This window comes from Elephas maximus, chromosome 11, assembly GCF_024166365.1.
Source record: "Elephas maximus indicus isolate mEleMax1 chromosome 11, mEleMax1 primary haplotype, whole genome shotgun sequence".
Taxonomy (NCBI): Eukaryota; Metazoa; Chordata; class Mammalia; order Proboscidea; family Elephantidae; genus Elephas; species Elephas maximus.
Genome location: NC_064829.1, coordinates 92521919 through 92542727, shown reverse-complemented (window position 1 = coordinate 92542727; position 20809 = coordinate 92521919). Strand labels below are relative to the sequence as shown.

General features: G+C 43.9%; 1 protein-coding gene across 5 annotated transcripts; it reads right to left on the bottom strand.

Annotated features, from left to right (window-relative positions):
• Nucleotides 1-2715: 2715 nt before the first annotated feature.
• On the bottom strand, nt 2716-20550 carry LOC126085031 (leukocyte-associated immunoglobulin-like receptor 1). 5 transcript variants are annotated; one of them, XM_049899961.1, is made up of 10 exons: nt 20439-20550; nt 19216-19251; nt 16407-16691; nt 15301-15378; nt 14688-14810; nt 6514-6642; nt 6373-6415; nt 6248-6285; nt 5984-6036; nt 2716-4918 (listed from the first exon to the last, which is right to left on the bottom strand). In XM_049899961.1, the coding sequence occupies exons 1-10, from the start codon at nt 20470-20472 to the stop codon at nt 4772-4774; spliced, it is 966 nt and encodes a 321-aa protein (XP_049755918.1). In that variant the 5' UTR covers nt 20473-20550; the 3' UTR covers nt 2716-4771. The 5 variants fall into 5 exon arrangements, with proteins under 5 accessions (XP_049755918.1, XP_049755920.1, XP_049755919.1 ...); XM_049899964.1 differs by lacking the exon at nt 2716-4918 and adding an exon at nt 13048-13112 and having other exon boundaries at nt 5987-6036; XM_049899963.1 differs by lacking the exon at nt 14688-14810.
• Between the last annotated feature and the right edge of the window lie 259 nt (nt 20551-20809).

Here is a 20809-nt window from a genome sequence, read left to right as displayed (position 1 = left end):
TGGTCAGCTGTAGGCTCAAGGTAAGACTGATCAGGCAGGTGTCTGAGGGATGAGGGTGACTTTCTCCCCAGGAACTCGGCATCCTCTGGACTAGAGAAAGGACCAAGGAAGGGCCTGGACCCTGCACCAGAGTCTCATGCCCCTTATTTCTACCCCTTCATTCCCAGACTCACTGAGGCCCAGGAAGATGGGGAGATTTGGGGACATAACACTACCTTTGTGCTATCTGCTCTGTCCTTGTTCTGTAGGTGGAAGGATAGAGCCCTGCAGGTCAGCCTGTACACAGAAGGTACTCCCAGGAGCCGTGTCTTGGGGCTTTGACCTCAATAGGCTCACAGAAAGGGATCTGTTCCCAGGTCTGTCTCAGCTTCCCCCAAACTGGGCCTTCGTTTCCAGAGGTGGTTATAGCAAGATGTTTTGTAACCAGGCGAATCCTTTGTCTAGATCAAACCCCCATATTATTAACTCACAGAGAGATACATAGATAATAGGTAGGTAAGAGATAGATAGACAGGCAGGCAGACAGGCAGGCAGGTGGATAGATAACATATTGCTGTTGTTGTGAGGTGCCATCAGGTCGATTCCAACTCATTGCGCCCATATGTGCAACAGAACGAAACACTGCCCAGTCCTGCCCCATCCTCACAATCGTTATGCTTGAGCCCATTGTTGCAGCCACTGTATCAATCCTTCTCATTCAGGGTCTTCCTCCTTTTCTTTGACCCTCTACTTTACCAAGCATGACGTCCTTCTCCAAGGACTGATCCCTCCTGACAACATGTTCAAATTATGTGAGACAAAGTTTCACCATCCTCGCTCCACCCACTGCAGCCTTGCTGTTTGGATTTACTGACAGAAGCAGAGTCTTCTTTTAACTGGGGCAGACACTATGGCCAGGCCAGCCAGTACTCTTGAGGGAGGCAAAATAATTCACAAAATTTCTACAAACAATAAAGAATCCAGTTACCCACCCTCTTCTCCTCTGAGTCAGATTCAAACAAACAAGATTTAAGGGCCACTGCACACATATAACAGTTGAAAAATACCTGTGTGTGTTTGTGTGAGAGAGAGAGACAGAGACAGAGAGGATGTATTGCACTTGAAACAGAGAAATTGAGTAAAATATAACAGATAAAAGCAAAGATAAAGACTATAGGATTGGGAAGCAGATCTCTGGAAGAAATTAAACTTGAGTACAAATAGAAAATGAAAACTCAGTACAAATTAAAATTAAGTAGAAGTGCTTTGCCCTCACTCTCTTTGTACCAGGAGAGAAACACCCCAGCCCAATGGGAGGCAGCGTTTCCTGGGTTCAGACATGGAGTCTGGCACCCCCACATGGCCTGCAGCCCCAACACTGAGTAGCTGGTGACCTTGGGCAAGCTACTTAATGTTTCATTTCCTCAGTTTCTTCAAGTAAAAATTAGAGTCATAATAGGACATATTGAGCATAGTTTGAATGAGAATAGAATGTGTTAATATTTGCCTAGAACAAGAATAGCAATTTCTCCATAATAAGTACCATCTTTTTTTTTTTTTTTATGTTTTTGTGGGCACCCTGATGGTGCAGTGGTTAAGCATTTGGCTGCTAACCAAAATGTAGGCAGTTCAAATCCACCAGCTGCTCCTTGGAAACCCTATGGGGCAGTTTTTGTTTGAAGGGGCCCCGGTGGCACAGTAGCTAAGCACTTGACTGCTAACCGAAAGACTGGCAGTTCAAACCCACTAGCCACTACGCAAGAGCAAGAGAACGATTACAGCATTGGAAATGCAAAGGGGCAATTCTATTCTGCCCTGTAGGGTCTCTATGAGTCAGAATTGACTCAATGGCAAGTTTTTGTTTGTTTGTTTATGCTTTTGTTTAATTTTTTTTTAATGTTCTTTTCCTAATATATAACATTGTTTTAGTACTAGACCTGTAACACACATTCAGGTTTCTTATTTTTGGTTTTAAATACACACACACCAAAAGCTAATCCACACAAGAGGGTCTCGCCCCCTAGTAACTGGCAGAGTCATTTTCTGTTTTACTCTGAGTGTTTGAAAGACAGAGGGAAGGAGATGCGATAATGGAAACAGAAGTCATTGAAGCTTATTGGGAAGGACAGCATCTCTTTTCAAAATTGGAGGGCATTAGCCAGGTGAGAAGGACAAAGGGAAGAGCAAGGTCCATGTCTTACGGCCAGGTGGACACGTGCTGTGTTTGGAGCTCAGTGTGGAAGAGCCTGAAGAAGGGAGAAAGTGGGAAACGTCTCATCTCATGCTGAGTGGAATTAAAGACCTTACAATGGTCTACAGGGACCCTCCCACCTTGTCCAATCCTGTGATGGTTACTGTTACGTGTCAACTCGACTAGGCTATGATTCTCAGTGGCTTGGCAGACACTATGTAATCACCTCTCATTTTGTGATTTGATGTGAGCAGCCAAGCAGTTGGAAGAGGCGTTTCCTTGGGGACATGGCCTGCATTCATTATGTAAGAGTATTCTGGCCAGCTCATTCTCTCTTTTGATCCTGCACTCTTCTTGCTGCTTGACCTCTGGTTCTTGGGATGTGAGGAAGCCTCCAGCCTGCCTCCTGATCTGCAGTTTGGATTCACCAGCCCCCGCAACCCCATGACCCAGCAGCCTGCTGCCTGACCCACGAATTTGGGACTTGCCAGCCCCCACAATTGCATGAGCCATTTCCTTGAAGTAAATTTCTCTCTCTCTCTCTATACATATAAAAAAAAAAAAATTTATTTATTTATTTATTTTTTTTGTATATATGCTTCACTGGTTTTGCCCCTCTAGCGAACCCAGACTAAGACAACATCACTTCAACCCATGGCCCATTTGCTGTCCCCACACATGCTGAGCACACTCCAGCCAAGTTGTGTCTTCTCATGTGTTCAGGAATCCTTTGTCTCCTGCTTGTCCCTAGGCCCCAGAGCCAGCTCAGAACCCTCATCTTCCCTCATCGCCATGTCCCCTTCCACTGTCTTCATCTCCTACCATCCCCCTGGGCTGTGAGCTTCTAGAACTAAGGCCATGTCACCTTCATCCCCATATTCCCCATGCTGACCACAAGCCTGACCAGAAGAAGACCTTGGGAATGCTGACCAACCTCCTGGCTGAGAGGTCATATGTACACAGGTGTGTGTGCAGGGAAGTTGAGGCAGAGTATTCTCAATGATGAGGAGTGTGTGAGAAATTCAGTGGATGTGGGAAACATGGAGGCAGCTGAGAACCCAGGGCAGGGGCACCCTGACTGTCCAACAAAAGAGAGGCTGGGATAAGGCCAGAGCCACCGTGCTGGACAAATCAAGGAGGCTTGAGAGCCAGGCCAACTTCCTGGACTGATCCAGTCAGCAAGGGGTGCTGTTGAGGATCTGGAGCAAAAGCCTTGAGGTCATTGTTAGTTGCTGTCAAGCTAATTCCGACTTATGGTGACCCCATGTGTGCAGAGTAGAATGGCTCCATTGGGTTTTCAAAGCTGTAACTTTTCAGAAATAGATCACCAGGCCTGTCTTCCAAGGTGCCTCTGGGTGGGTTCAAACCGTCATGTGTGCATATGTGTGAGTGCATGTGTATGGATGTGTGTGTGCATGTATGTGTGCATGTGCGTACTTAAGTGTGTATGTGCATGTTTCTATGTGTGCCTGTGTGTGTGTGTGTGTGTGTGTAGTGGCTGGGGGGCAGTCATTAGGTGGGGCCAGCTCTCTGCCTTCACCTGGCCACACATCCCCTCAGACCCTTCCCTCATTCATTCCTAACACACACACACTCAGAAAACACTGATGCTTCCTTTGTCGGTCTTGTTCCCTCACTAAGTTTTGAGCAACTGTGGAGGCAGAGACTGGAACCCAGTAACCTGTGCACCCCAGCACCAAGTGTAAGGCTGCGGTAGGTTAAAAAAAAGAAAAAGAAAAAAAAAACCCATTGCTGTCGAGTTGATTGTGACTCATAAAAAAAAAAAAATAGCGACCCTATAAGCCATAGCTTAGGCTTCTGGAGATGTTTATCGGTGAACAAAGTAAAGCAAGATCCAGGGCACTGGGTCTCAGTCATCAGCTGCCTAAGTATAACAGTCTCAAGGCCAGCAACTGAACTCTGGAAAGGACTATAGAGTCAGTGAGTAGATAATTAAAATGGAGTCTCTGGTGGCAGTTTGGAATTCAGAGAAGGGGGAATGTCTAGAAGCAGCTGGGTGACTGCAATGGTTTATGAGATCAGCTTGGTGGCTGTGGCTGGGTCTGTGGAATCAGCTGGGCACATATAGTGGGATCTCTGGAAACAGTTGGGCAACTATAACTGGGCCCCTGGAAACAGCTGGGTGGTTGCTGTAGGGTCTCTGGAAAAAGCTGAATGACTGTAGCAGAGTCTCTAGAAACAGCTGAGTGGCCGTAGCTGGATCTCTGGAAACAGCTGAAAGTCTGTAGTGGGGTCTCTGGAAACAGCTGGGTGGCTGTAGTTGGGTCTCTGGAAATAACTGGGCAGCTGTAGTTGGGTTTCTGGAAACAGTCCAGTGACTGTAGTGAGGTGCCTGGAAACAGCTGCAACACAATGTCTCTAAGAAGCTGGTCGATTGTGGAAGAGATTGCCTGGTTACTGAATCTCTTAGATGTTAATCAGTGACCTCCAGACCCCAGCTCTTGTCTCCCAAGGAGCTGACTGGCTGATGCCCCAGAGCAGACGTGATTCCACTGCGGAAGCCTTCTAATTGGCTGCTCCAAGCCCTTCCCAGAGTGATGTCCTGTGTCCTTGGGTGCAGCAGGCAGGTGGGCCCTGGGGTCAGCGCTTGGCAAGGGATGCATACGTGCCAGATTCCACCATAGGCTCTGCGGACTGGGGGGATACCACTCGGACTGCCCCCTGAGTGAGGGCCCAGTGGTCCAGGTAAGCGTATGTCACCTCCTGGGGACTTCCTGCAGCAGGGGCCTGAGGGAAAGAGGCCAGGGTGAGTCAGGGTGGCTGAGGGTGAGAGGAGAGGGCCTTAGGGAGGACTGGTTGGTACCCAGTTTCCAAGATGGCACTCAACGATCATGCTACTGTGTTGTCCCCTCCCATGTGATATCAGGGCTGCTCCGTGTGACAAAAAGGGCAGTGATGGTTCAGTGGTAGACTAGAAATCTCAACTACCGTGCAGAAGACCCATGGTGGCAGGCGGAAACAGCTGCCGAGTCAATTCTAACTCATAGCAACCCTATAGGACAGAGTAGAACTGGTCCATAGGGTTTTCAGGACTGCAAATGTTTACAGAAACAAACTGCCACATCTTTCTCCTGTGGAGCAGCTGGTAGGTTTGAATCATCGACCTTTCACTTTGCAGCTGGGCACTTAACCACTGTGCCACCAGGGCTCCTTGCAGGAGGCCTGGGTTCAATTCCTGGCCAATGCACCTCATGTGCGGCCACCATCCATCTGTCAATGGAGGCTTGCATGTTGCTATGATACTGAACAGGTTTCAGCAGAGCTTCCAGACTAACAGACTAGGCTGATTCCAAAAATCAGCCAGTGAAAACCCTATGGATCACAAAAGTCTAAACTTGTTATACATGGGGTCTCCATGAGTTGAGGCCGACTCAATGGCAACTAAAAACAACTACTGTATAACCAACAGAATTTGGCAGAAGTGATGGCATATCACTTCCAAGGTGAGGCCACGTAAGACATAGTAACTTCTGCCCTGCCCTCTCTTGGATTCCTAACCCTGGGGGAAGTTGGCTGCCATGGAGAGGCAAACATGGTGAGGAATTGAGGACTCCTGCCAAGAGCCGTGGGAGTAGACATCTTAGAAATATATCCTCCAGCCCCAGTCAAGCCTTCAGATGAATGCAGCCCTGCTCAATATCTCAACAGCAACCTCTTGAGAGACCCTGAGCCAGAACCACACAGCTGAGCCACTCCCAATTTCCTGACCCAAGAAACTGACCTAATTTTGTTAAACTGTTAAATTTGGAGAACTTTGTTATGTAGCAACAAATAATGAACTCAAAGACTTACTGAGGTGTCCATCTCTCTGTCTTTCTCAGGAAGTCCATCCACTCTGGCCATATCTGGAGGGGAGAGGACAAGTGGTCATTACTCTGGGGTAGACTTTAGAAAGCAAATATCCCTGAAATCACATAGCTTTAGATTTCATCCTTCACCCCAAATAGAACATCTAGAATGTTTCCAAACATTCCCCTCTTCTCCTGTTGCTTTCTGACTTTCACTGAATCCCCACTTCCCTCCTTCCAGGCCAGTCCCTCCTCCTTACCCCCTTACCTGGTGTGCTGTTCAGGATATCAACACCTGGGTTTAACCTGAGGGGAAAGAACGAATAAGTATTAAGAGCAGCCAGGACACAGATGATTGAGTAGGGGCTTGGGGGTCATTCCCAGTAACCTCACCTCTCCTGTGGATTTTGCTCCTTGCCCTTGCTTCTGGGGATCCCTGAGGACAATCAGTGGTCTCAATTCAGAAAAGAGGTCCTCTCTACAGGATCCCCCAACAACCTCCTCAGGTCACCCACCCCTGTCCTTGACACCTACGGTGTTTTCTCTGACACTGACGATGGATGAAGAAGAGGACCAGAAGGAGGAGACAAAGGAGAAAGGCCACAGAGATCCCAATGAGACTGTAAAGCAGTTCTGGTGACAGGATTTGGGGACGAGTTGTATCTAGGAAAGATGGGACCAAGATATCAGCAGCTTACAGTTATTGAGCACCTATTGCACATCACATATCACAAACAGCTCATAGCTGTTGGGCATCTACTGCATCTACACACAGCTCACAGCTATCGAGCACCTACTGCACATATATATGAACCCCTGGTGGCATAGTGGTTAAGAGCTAAGACTGCTAACCGAAAGGTCTGCAGTCCAAATCCACCAGGCACTCCTTGAAAATCCTATGGGGGCATTCCACTCAGTCCTATAGGGTCACTATGAGTCAGAATCGACTTGATGGCAGCAGGTTTTGGTCATATATATATATGTGTGTGTGTGTGTGTGTGTGTGTGTAACGAAGCTGAAATTTGAATGATTCTGAAGCCCATTGTCTTCCCCTGCCCCAAGAGACAATCACTAGCCCCATGCTCCAGGAGCTTCCAGTCTGAGTGGGGAGGCCTGCCTCCCAGGGCCAAGGCTGAACACCTCCCCACTCTGTCCCCATCATTCACTCTTATTATTGGTGTCATCCCAATAGGGAGCTCCTAAAAACAAGGAATCAGAAGGAGATGAGGTCAGAAGTCTGAGTCCGACAAACAAGGCTTTGAGTGTCCCCCACCTCCCTCACCAGGGTTTCCCAAAGACCCTCTAGACCATAGAACTTTTTATGATGATGGAAATGTTCTAATTATATGCTGTTCAAAATGGTGGCCCACATGTGGCTATCTAAATTTAAATTCAACTAAAATTAGCTGGAATTAAAATGTCAGATTCTCAGCACTCTTGCTCAAGTGCCCAGTAGCCACATGGGATCAGTGATCTCCATATTAGATAGCACAGGTATAGACCATTTCCTTCACATGGAAGTTCCACTGGGCAGTGCTGCTCTCACCACCATTTGTGGACCTCTGTAGACACTGACAAGTAGGAATAGAGGGCAGGAACCACCCCTTGCTGACCTCCTCCTGGACTCCCGCCCAGAGTGCAGGAATTTCCATCTCTAGTTTATCTGTTCTTCCCAGCAGCAGCCCTCTGATGGGTGGAACCATCTGCTCTGGGTGGAGAAACCTTGACCCAGATATGCTCATGTTGCTGGAAGTTGCCAGGCACAGTGCATTGTGGTTCATGTATATTAACCATTTAATATTCACTGTGCCCTGCATGGTGGGTATCACTGACCCCATGTCACAAGAAATGAACAGCTCCTTTTGGATTTTTCCAACCGCAAGTTGAGTGTACCTGCTGTTCCCTCTTCCTAGAACACCTTCCTCCCCTCTTACGGTTCCAGTAGCTGAAACTTGAATATTCTTTAGGAAGGCAGAAAACTTTACTATGCTGGAGAGTCTTTCCTTAAATACCTTATCTAAGATCCCACCAGCTATTCTATATCACTGCTGCCTGTGCTTTCCCTTTATAGCATGTACCATAGTTTAAAATTAAATTAAATTTTACAAAATGTTTTACTTATGTATGCAATTTTAAATTATATGTATTATAAATTATAGATTTATAATTAAAAGTATATATAATTATTTTATGAAAACATAATACATTTTAATATAATGAAGTAAATACACCAAAATAAAAACCAAACCCATTGCCATCGAGTCAATTTGGACTCACAGAGACCCTATAGGACAGAGTAAAACTGCTCTACAGGGTTTCCAAGGAGCAGCTGGTGGATTCAAATTGCTGATCTTTTGGGTACCAGCTGTAGCTCATAGTAGCTCTTAACCACTAGGCCACATGTACTTTACAAAATAAATTTATTAAATGTATATTATTAATTATACATTAATAACTTTGCTTTTAAATTAAAAATAAATTCTTTAAAATATCAATTACCATTATTAAATATAAATATAAAATTATTTATCATATAGAATATGATAAATAATATAATTTATATTGTAACTATATATTATTTTAATTACTTATATAATTTATATACAGTTAATACATGGTATATATTAATTTAGTAACATATGTTAATTATATTATAATATACAATATATTACATAAATATATTATAGTAAAATATTATATAATACTGTATTAATATAAGATTGTATTAATATGTTATATTAATTACTTTACATGTGTATTTAAATACAATATAAATATGATTTAATATAATTTAAGTTGTATAGATATAACTTGACATTATAAATCTATGATTTAAAATTATACATATTTACATAAATACATACATACACATATCTGTATTTCTAGGCTTCATTCTTAATTATTTCTCATTATTAAATTCACAAGAGCAATGTATATCAAACCTGCAGCACATCAATGACTCTCACATATGAGGTGAGAAGAAAATATTTGCCCCATATTATGAAGAGCAACACTTGTTCAGGGTTTCCATATGGCATACACTGATTTAAGAGCCATGTGTAAATGAGCTAATGTATCCTCTAAACAACTCTGCAAGAAGGTCCTTTTATTACCCATTTTTCAAATAAGAAAATGGAGACAGAAATTGTTTCAGTAATAACCCGAAGAACACACAGCTAGGAGGGGCAGAACTGGGACCTAAACCCAGACAGCCTGGATCAGAGTCTGCATTCTTAACCTTTATGCTTCCAGGCATGAAAAAATGAGATGACAGAGGGAGAGATAGAGGAGGAGGAGGAGGAAGAGTAGGAGAGACATTTGCCTAAAAACAGATGGCTGATAAGAGTTGGAGCCTGGATTCAAACCCAGGTTCTCCTCACCCCAAGCCTATCACAATCTTCTGACCAGCAGGCTCAGGACCCTCCGACAGGAAGTCTTTCTGGAGCAAAGCACCTGCTCCTTTCCCACCTTCCCACTGATTTTTCCCACTGGTTTCACCTGCCTGGAGTCAGAGACTTGAACCTCACAGGCAGTGAACAGAGCCAGGGTCAGTGGATGACCACTTCGGACACAGGACACTGGTGGTGGGGAAGGATCCATATATGGATCACAAATGGGTCTTCTCCTCCTGGAAGGTCCTGGTGACAAACCAGAGGAGAAGGAACAGCTGAACAATCTGAGACCCATGGCACAGGGGTAGCTTCACCCAGTCATACAGTATGGGCAGTACCAGAAAGGCTATAAATGGACAGAGACATAGGATTTGCATGTGGCCCCAAGATTTTTCATCCTTTCAGAGACATGCCCCCTCAGAGAGGGCATCTTCCTCCTAGGGTGGCCTTATGTTGATTATTTAAAAAAAAAAAAAAAAGTTTCATTTACTCTCAAACTGTCTAAGTTTGGAAGATGCGTTTTAACTCACTACATCAGTTGCAGAAGGAGCCCCGGTGGTGCAGTGGTTAAGGGCTTATCTGCTAACCGAAAGGTTAGTAATTTGGCAGATAGAGAGCCACCAGCCTCCCACCAGCCCAGGTCCCACCCCCACCTACTGGCTCCCACAACACCATTTTTCCCCCTTTCTTTCTTTTCTTTCTCCCTCCCATCTAGCCCCATACACCACTTCTACCCCTTTCTGTCGGAGCATGCCTCACCACCATGGGTAGAGAGCCACTGGCCTGCTGGCTCCTGATGCACTATTTTTCCCCCCTTCTTTCTTTTCTTTCTCCCTCCCATATAGCCCCATATGCCACATCCCCCCTTACGACCCTTCTGGCCAGCCCCCAGATCTGCCCCACCCTCACCTGCCGGCTACCCTTTTTCCTTCCCTCTCTCTATTTTCTTTTCTTTGTTCCCCCGACCTAGCCCTGTATACAACTCTCCCTTCATGTTGGCCCTCACCATGCCACCATGGCTAGACCATTCTTGGCTCAGGCCTGCCGCCACACTGGGCCTGCACTCCCCCTCTCCTCCTGTCACTCGACCAGCTGCTGAACAGAGGCAAACAAGTCCTTACCATTTCCCGTCCAACACCCCTGCCTATCTGGTGAGGGGCTGTGAATGCTCTCATACCACTGTACCAACCACGGGAGGCAGACAGCCCCTACCCAGTCCACCTTCAGTCACTTTGCCAAACCAGTGTACAATGAAGCAAGCTCACCCTGCCTGCTGCTGCCTTGCCTGCCTGGACAAGGTGGTGAGAGTTATCATGCCCACAGACAAGCAAGCAGCAAATTGCCTTGATATATCAAAGCAAAACAAAAAAAGCAAGACAAAACAAATGAGCACACAATCAATAAATATAGAAAACAATACCTTAATATCTCAGAGACAGCAGGCAATATCAAAACTTTTAAAAAGCAAAATTAGATGTCTCCTGCAAGTGACCAAAAGACCTTCCAGTAGAAGAAAAGACTGGAACTACCTGATATAGAATTCAAAAGACTAATATTTAGGACTCTTCCAGAGATGAGGGAATATATCAAGGAAAACACAGATAAAACTAAGGAGAAAATAGACAAAAATCATGGGAAAGACAGACAAAACCAACAAAAACATAGCCAAAATCAAGAAAAACACAAAGCAATAGAAGAATTCAGAAAAATAATACAAGAACGAAACATCAAAATAAATAATTAGAAATCACACCAAAAATAGAAACTAGAAATCCAAAAGATAACAAAATTTCAGAAATAGACAACTCAATAGAAAGTTTTAGGAGCAAATTTGACACAATGGAATACAGAATCAATGAGACTGAAGACAAATCCATGGATGCCACTTTGTTTGAGGAAAAGAAAGAATTATGTGGGACACAATCAAGAGCAAAAATTTGCATGTGATCAGAGTTCCAGAACAAGGGGATAAAATAGAAAACACAGAGAAGATTGTTGAAGATTTTCTGGCAGAAAACTTCCCAAATATCATGAAAGATGAAAAGCTGACCACAGAAGAAGCTCAACAAACCCCGTATAGGATAGAACTCAAAAGAAAGTCACCAAGACATACCATAATCACACTTGTGAAAACCAAAGATGAAGATAGAATCCTGACAGCAACTTGAGAAAAAGGAAAAGTCACTTACAAAGGGGAAACAATAAGCTCTGATTACTTGGCAGGAAACTATGCAGACAAGAAGGGAATGGGATGACATATATAAAACCTTGAAAGAAAAAGCTGTCAACCAAGAATAATATATCCTGTAAAACTCCTTCTCAAATATGATGGTGAAATTAGGACATTTCCAGATAAAAAGAAATTAAGGGAATTTGTAAAAACCAAACCAAACTTACAAGAAATATTAAAAGGAGTCCTTCATTTAGAGAAACACCAACATCAGACAACAGCTGGAGTCTAGGACACAGGACAGCATCAGCCAGATACCAACCTAGGTAAAGAACTCCCAAAAATAAAACAAAGCTAAAAGATTTAAAACAGGGAAACAGAAACATCAATCTGTAAATGACGACAATGTCAAAACAATGAAAGGGGGAATAAACAGTATTAAGTATAGAACTTTGTAACCGAGAGGAAGTAAAGGCAATATCAAGTAATAAAAGACTGGTTCAAAATTACAAATTTAAGGGTAAATTTCAAGGTAGCCACAAAGAAAGCTAACAAACCTACCTACTTACCAGAATAAAAAAGAAGAAAAACATAAAGTCTCAATAAACTCAAAATCTATAATAACAAAAGAAATGAAAATCCACAAACTAAAGGAACTGAGCACAGGAAAATAAGAGGAACAAAGAAAACATCAGCACCACCAAAAAAGCACAATATGACAGCAGTAAACTCATCAATAATCACACTGAAGGTTAACGGCTTAAATGCATCTGTACAGAGATAGAGAGTGGCAGAATGGATTAAAAAACATGACCAGTCAATATGAATATGCCGTCTACAAGAGAAACATCTTAGACACACAGACATAAATATATTAAACAATATATCAAGCAAACAGTAACCAAAAAATCACAGGTAAAACAGACTTTAAGGCGAAATCAACCATAAAAGGCAAGGAAGAACATTATATAATAATTGCAGGGACAATCCACCAAGAAGACATACCCTTAATGACAGGGCTCCAAAATACATAAAACCAACTTTAACACCACTGAAAAAAAGAAATAGACAGCTCCACAGTAATAGTAGGAGACTTCAACACACCACTCTCAGTAGTGGACAGAACATCTAGAAAGAAACTCAACAAAGATACAGATCTAAAAGCTAAAATCAACCAATATGACCTTATAGACATATAGAGAACACTCCACCCAACAGCAGCAAAGTGTGCATTCTTTTCCAACACACATGGAACATTCTCCAGAATAGACCACAATTGTAGATCACAAAGCAACCCTTAATAAAATCCAAAACATCAAAATAATATAAAGCATTCTCTCTGATCACTCCATAAAAGTAGAAATTAATAACAGAAGAGCAAGGGGAAAAAAATCAAACATATGGAACCTGAATAACACCTTGCTTAAAAACAACTGGGTAATAGAAGAAATCAAAGAGGGAATAAAAAAATTTCTGGAATCAAATGAGAACAAAAATACATCTTACCAAATCATTTGGGACACAGCAAAGGCAGTGCTCCAAGGTCAATTTATAGCAATAAATGCACACATCTAAAAAAGAAAAATGAGTAACAATCAAAACATTAGCCCTACAACTCGAAAGACTAGAGAAAGGACAGCAAAAAAAAGCCTGCAGCCACCAAAAGAAAGGAAATAATAAAGATTAGAGCAGAAATAAATGAAATTAAAAAAAAAAATGAAATAGAGAACATAAAAACAATAGAAAAAAATCAATAAGACCAAAAGTTCATTCTTTGAAAAGATCGACTAAACTGACAAAGCATTGACAAAACTGACAAAAAAAAAAAACAAGATAAATAAATAACCCAAACAAGATAAATAACCCAAACAAGACATGAGACCCATTGAAACAGATTCAGCTGAAATAAAAAGGTCATGATGTAATACTATAAAAAATTGTATTCCAACAAATTTGAGATCCTAGAGGAAATGCACAAATTTCTAGAAACACACTACCTACCCAAACTAGCACAAACTGAGATAGAAAATCTGGTGAGACCCACAACAAAAGAAGAAATTGAAGAGATAATTAAAAAAAAAAAAAAAAACTCCCAACAAAAAAAAATCCCTGGACCAGATGACTTCACTGGAGAATTCTACCAAACATTCAGAGAAGAGCTCGCACCAGTTCTACGCAAACAATTTCAGAGCATAGGAAAGGAAAGAATATTCCTGCATTCATTCTATGAAGCCAGCATAACCCTGATACCAAAGACAGGCAAAGACGCCACAGAAAAAAGAAAACTACAGACCAATGTATTTCATGAATATAGATGCAAAAATTCTGAAAAAAAAAATTCTAGCCAATAGAATTCAGCATCATATCAAAAAAATAATATACCACGGCCAAGTGGGATTCATAGCGGGCATGCAAGGATGGTTCAACAATAAACAAAAGAGTCACGTGATCATCTCAATCCACATAGAAAAGGCATGTGATAAAGTCCAACACCAACTCCTGATTTAAAAAACTCTCAATGAAATAGGAATAAAAGGGAAATTCCTCAACATAATAAAGGGCATCTATACAAAACCAATAGCCAACATCATTTTCAACAGAAAGAGACTGAAACCATTCCTCCTGAGAATGGGAACAAGACAAGGATGTCCTTTATCATCACTCCTATTTAACATTGTGCTGGAAATCCTAGCTAAAGCAATAAGGCAAGAGAAAGAAATAAAGTGCATCCAAATTGGAAAGGAAGAAGTAAAACTGTCCCTATTTGCAGGTGATAAGATCCTATACATAGAAAACCCCAAAGATTCCACAAAAAAAGCTACTGCAACTAATGGAAAGATTCAGCAGAGTAACAGGATATAAGATCAACATACAAAAATCAGTTGGATTCTTATACACAACAAAGAGAATATCACGAAGGAAATCAGGAAAACAATATCATTTATAATAGCCCCTAAAAAGATGAAATACTTAGGAAAGGACGGCAGTTCAAACTCGCCACCTGCTCCACAGAAGAAAGATGTGTCAATCTGCTTCTGTAAAGATTACAGCCTTAGAAACCCTATGAGGCAGTTCTACTCTGTCCTATAAGGTAGCTAGACGGCAAAGGTTATCAGTTGCAGAGTGGGGCAAATAGTAGACCTTACCCACTAGGGGGTGGTGTAGAGAGGCATTAAATTCTGACATCCGGGATCTGGCTTCCAGGGCTGAATTCAGACTCTTCCCCTTAATTGCCCTGTGACTCAGTGCAAGAACCTTTAACAGAGTTTCTGCATATCAAAATTTAAAAAAATGGGTGATGGATAGAAGCAGAGTAGTGTTAGGTGCATCCAGCTGGTTCTGACCCATAGCGACCCTATGTACAACAGAACAAAACACTGTCCAGTCCTGCCACATCCTCACAATCATTGCTATGCTTGATCCCATTATTGCAGCCACTGTGTCAATCCATCTCATTGAGGATCTTCCTATTTTTCACTGACCCTCTACTTTACCAAGCATGATGTCCTTTTCCAGGGACTGATCCCACCTGGTAACATACCTTCCTCATAATGTTGCTGTGAGAATTATATATTTTCAGTAGTGCTTGGCATAGAGTTAGTTTTCACTCAAAGCTAGTGTTACTATAGTCTTTGGGATATCCCTCATCCAGTGGATGTCGGTTCTTATTCTGATATTACTGGTCCCTGGTTCTAAGCCCAGGGTAGAGGGATGAGCCCCAGAGCCTAAATCCCAACACAGGGAACCCTAATAACCCACCTCCAGGCTGAGAACTCTGCCACTCAACAGGTGAGGAATGGAGTACTGTGGGTGAGGGGCTGAAAGATCCATGGTCTCCTGTGAACGGGGACAGAAGAAGGGTTTATAGTTTATATAAAAAAAAAAGTTTATATAGAGGCTGCTAATGGTCAGCCCCACTCAGCCTGGCCTTTCCAGTTCCAGAGAATATGACTCCAGGAGAAGTGACCTGAGAAAGACATCCCCCTGTGTCACTCTGCAGAGAGCTGATCACCCCCTTTGCACCTCCATCATGAGTTGTCTGGTCGTTTCCCCAACCTCAGTCCCATGTCCAGGGTGGTGGTATTCTGACCCTGGTCCTATCACTTCCTGTGAGACTCAAAGATCTGAGCCCAGGTAGGTGAGATCAAGGGCAAAAGACACAGGTAGGGAAGGTGGCAGAAGAGCAGACACTTGCTCCAACATTCTTGACCTCATAGAATCAGCATGGAGGCCCTGGGACCACATGCATTGGGTTGGAGCCTCCTCACTGGACCTTGACTCTAGGACCTCACCAGGGTCTGAGCACACACAAGGCAGTGCCTGTCTCACCCCATAGGTTCCCCCAAAGGACTGTCTACCCCTAGTCTACAGGCCATCTCTGGACAGTGTGGATCCGTTCAATGGGAGGGATGGACCACATCACAGGACAACATATTGCCTGAGGTCACAGTGCTTCTGGATCAATTTAAGGGACTATTTAACATGCCATCCCGGGCAAAAAGATGCACGTTCCTTTGAAGGGAATCCATCCTGCAACCATTCTATGGACAGAGGAACCAGAGGGGGCTGGGAATCCACTTGCCAGCCCATCGAGCAGTGTCCAACACTGTCCACCTTTTGATGCTGGAGTTGAATATCCAGGTATTCCACTGTGTCCACACGAGACACAAGTCTCCATGAACCTCAGCGGTGTCTGAAGTCAGAGGGGACAGGTGTACTGAGGGAGCCAGACAGGTGTGGGAGGAGAGGTTGGAGGAGGGTGGGGGTCTGCGGAGAGATGGTGGAGCTGGGGACAGGACCCAGGACCTGGGTACAAACATGAGGAAAGAGTCTGAGAGGGGTAGGGGCTCTGGATGCCTCCTCACCTGTCACCACCAGCTCCAGGAACTCACTGCGCTCAGAATAGGTATTCCCTGTAAAATAAAGGCAGTTATAACGCCCTGCAGTGTCTGTCGTCACTGAGTTGATGCGGAACCTAGCCTCTTTCTCAGTCCCAGAAGAGAGCTTCACATCTTGGTATGAGTTACTTTTACTCTTCTCCAGTCGGAATGCCTCAGCCCCACGAGGGCTCTGGCACACGAAGGTCACAGGCGTTCCCCAGCGGATCATAGAGCCTGGCTCGGCTGAGATGGAGGGTCTAGGCAGGCTCCCTAGGAAGGAATCAGAGCAAACACCTCAGAGTCCACTCGTGAGGAAATCACCATTCCATAAAATTCCCCCATTTTTTGCTGTACGATGCACTTGCTTTAGTAAATTTACAGAGTTGTGCGACCATCACCACAATTCAAGCTTAGAACATTTCCATCGTCCCCAAAAGACTCCTCACATCCATTTTAATTCTCATCACTGACGAAGTGTTTTCTCTACTTGACAATAAAGAGAGAGAGACTTGGTCACACCTTGGGTCTTTCTCATGCCACTCAGGAAGTATGTGTGTCCCAAAACCACACCAGATCCCACACGTCTCTGCAGAGCCCAGCTCTGTCCCTGCTCATGGCCACATTCCAGGGAATGAAGAGACAGCAGGGGGAGGCAAAGAATGGGGATGGCCAGGATGTTCATGGAGACATCTAAGGGAAGGAGGAGTCTGGGGTTGGCAGGAATGAGTCTGGGGCTGGGGCCAGTCCTCACTGGGATTGTGTGAGGTGTAGGGCCGGGGGCCTGCAAAGCTCTTATAGGCACCCAAGGAGAGGTATGGGTAACACGCCCAGCACAGGCGTGGTTCCCAGTGGACACCCAGCAAAAGAAGGCTCCCTGTTTCTAACGCAAATCTTCTGTTGAGCAATCATATCTGGGTTTTCCTGTGTATTTTCTACATCCATCTGAGCCTTATTTCCATTTCCTCCTTATTAAGCTTCTTGAAAAATCTTGGCCTCTCTCAACTTGGCTGACAAGGGTAGCGGAGAGAGGGGTTTGAAGCCCAGATACAAGAACGTTGCATTGAAGTTAGCAAAATCGGGTGGGAATGAGTCAGGATGGGCCTTGGCCCCATGACTTGGGTTGGTGGAGTTTCCATTCATGTATTCATTCCTTCGCTTATTCATTCATTCACTCACGTTCTCACTTCATTCATTTCATTCACTCATTCCTTCACTCACTCATTCTCTGATTCATTCATTCACTCACTCATTCATTCACCCACCCACTCATTCATTCCTTCAACTAAATACTAGTTCCTTCCCTCTCTGAGCTTATATATTCTTTGCATGTACCACTAATTCCACAATTATGAGAAGGTCAGGTATCATCCCAGCCCTCTTAGAGCTAAAAGCCTAGGAAGCAGGACAGACACTGATCAGTAATTGTCCAAATTTACACTACAAACTGTGACAAGTGTCCTCATGGGTGAGTCCAGGTATTGAGAGAGCCAACTGAAGGGAGCACTGACTCTTCTCTGAGGGTCTTTAAGCTGAGACCTGAGGGATGAGTTATCTCTGCTGAGCAGATAGGGGGTAGAAGAGAAGTCAGTGTACGAGAAAGTCATGCAGCGCAAACATGGGGTGTTTGAAAACCTGAAGGAAAGCCAGGGTGCCTGGAGATAAGTGAGGTGGTAGCATGGGGGCCAGGTGTGCCTGAGAAAATAGAGGTCAGATAAAAGAGAGTATGATTCTATCTGAAGATAAACCCTGGGAGGACTTCAAGGAAACATAAAATTTTGCCTTACAATTAAAAAAAAATTTTAACTGAAAAAATAAATAAAATGAAATAAAAATAAGTGAAAAATAAAATTTAAAGAAATAATGAAAAATATAAAATAAGTGAACATTTTTTACATAAAATAATTTGTTGTGAATTAAAACGATCATGGTAGTGCTTTTAAAATGCAAATAGCCACTGCTTTGGTGTGGAGAGGGAGTGGTAGAAAAGATAGCATGGGTAGATAGTGGAGGCAGGCCCACAGAGGGGTGGGGGGAATAGCGGCCATGTAACTGAGAGATGGAAGTGGCTTGGATGCAGTTGGGGAGAGAGTGTGCAAGAAGACTTGAGAAAAATGTAGGCGGTAAATCAACATTCTTTGGTGATATACAACATGTAGAAGTGTGAAGACGGGATCTAGGATGAATTCTCAGATTCTGCCTTTTGGGACTGTAATATTCCCTGTAAAGAGGATGCATAGGGAGGTCTTGGCTTGTATGGAGGAGTTCATGGCCAACTTTGAGCATGTTCAATCTGAATTGGTTTTGCTGCATTAAGTGGAGCTTCTAAGAAGATGTAGTCTCTGGTTGTTGCAAATGGTTAAGCACTTGGCCACTAACTGAAAGGTTAGTGGTTCGAATACACCCAGAGGCACCTCAAAAGAAAGCCCTGGTCATTTACTTCCAAAGAATCAGCCGTTGAAAACCCTATGGAGCACAGCTCTACTCTGACACACATTGAGTCGCCATCATGAACTGGTGTCAACTACTGTCGCTATGAGTCAGAATCGACTCAACGGCAATGGCTTTGGTTTTTTTCAGTTAGATAGCAAATGTTTTTCTGTTTTTGTTTTCTTAATAAGAAGACAGATGGAGAACAGTAAAGCGAACTGGGCTAGGGTCATACATGTGGAGTCATTTGCAATTTGGGGTATATCTAAGGGTCTCCCCCCAGTCCCTTCCTGAGTCAGCATCACTCTTACCCAACAGTTGCCCTTGGAGTGGAGAGGGAGCTGGGAAGTTTAAAGACATGACTCACCATTGTGTGCTTGGATCTCTGGTCCCAGACAGAGCACTGGAAGAGAAGGCCCAGTGAGAAAAATGCCTACCACCCTATATCCTAACAGGGATATTACCAAGGGAAGGCTTTGATGGGGGAAGAGGGGATTTGTCATCATTGTTATTGTTAGTTACTGTCCATTCCTTTCAGACTCATGGCAACCTCATGTGTGCAGAGTAAAACTACTCCACAGAGTTTTCAAGGCTGTGACCTTTCTGAAGCAGATCAACAGGCTCATCTTCCAAGTCCTGCTGGGTGGTTTCGAACTGCGAACCTTTCAGCTAGTAGCGGAGCACAAACCATTTGCACCACTATCTTAGTCATCTAGTGCTGCTATAACAGAAATATCACAAGTGGATGGCATTAACAAAGAGAAGTTTATTTCCTCACAGTAAAGTAGGCTAAAAGTTCAAATTCAGGGTATCAGCTCCAGGGGCAGTCTTTCTCTCTCGGTGGGCCTCCTCATCAGTGTTCCCCTGGACTAGGAGCTTCTCCATGAAGGGACCCCAGGTCCAAAGGAGGCGCTCTGCTCCCTGCAGTGCTTTCTTGGTGGTATGAGGTCTCCCCTCTCTGCTCACTTCTTTTTCTTTTTATCTCTTGTAAGATAAAAGGTGGTGCAGGCCACACCCGAGGAAACTCCCTTTACTTTGGCTTAGGGGTGTGACCTTAGTAAGGGTGTTAAACAATCCCACCCTAATTCTCTTTGGCATAAAATTACAATCACAAAATGGAGCACAACTACACAATACTGGGAATCACAGCCTAACCAAGTTGACACATATTTTGGAGGGACACAATTCAATCCATGACAACCATCCAGGGACCTGAAAGGGAATTTAGCCACCCATAATTTCCAAACCGGCCCTTTCCAACATTAGTCTGACTATATATATAACCCTTCTTCCTGCTCTGAAATAGTTTCAAGACAAATCCCCAAGCCCCCCCTTTCCAAATACATTAGTCTAGCCCTTCTTAAGTCTGAACTCGTCCCCACCCCCAATACTGGGTTCTGAGATGAAGCCTTCTGTGGTCAGACCTAGACCTGAAAGAGAGTTGAGTGCACAGACCCATGCAGAGGAGAGCTTTTCTTGCCCAGGTCCTAGAGTTTCCCAGATGGAGTCAGTACTGAGCAAGGAACTGGACTCCCGACACAGACTGGACTCCCCCATCCTCTAATTCTCCCTCCTCGGTCCCAGACTCACCAAGGCCCAGGAAAGTGGTGGGTGTAAGAGACATCACACAGTCCCGGAAGCCTGGCCTGCCCTGGAGCAGATGGAGATGGGCAGAGGCCTGAAGCAGACACAGCAAACAGGATGTATTTCTGGGGCTCTGCTTTGAGATTTCTATAGCAACAGCCTCCCAAAAAGAGGAAGAGTATTTTTTTCCCTCAGTACTTTGCACTCTTCTCACCCTTCCCCCCGAAAGGACAGGGTCGGAGGCTGTGGAACAACTTGGCTGCTGAAAAATATTTCATATTCAAATGCTTGTGCGAGACTGAATTTATTTCTAGATCAAATCCCCTACACGTTAACGCAAAATCTATGGGGCCAGGCTGAACACAGGTTATTAATCA

What these genes read in the sequence shown, in the direction of transcription:
- LOC126085031 (XM_049899961.1), bottom strand. Translation starts at nt 20,472, where the DNA reads ATGTCTCTTACACCCACCACTTTCCTGGGCCTTG. An exon ending in CACCACTTTCCTGGGCCTTG is followed by an intron (nt 19,252 to 20,438) that starts GTGAGTCTGGGA and finishes CTTCTCTTCCAG; the next exon opens with TGCTCTGTCTGGGACCAGAG. An exon ending in TCTACACCACCCCCTAGTGG is followed by an intron (nt 6,643 to 14,687) that starts GTAAGGTCTACT and finishes CATCTTTCCTAG; the next exon opens with ATACAACTCGTCCCCAAATC.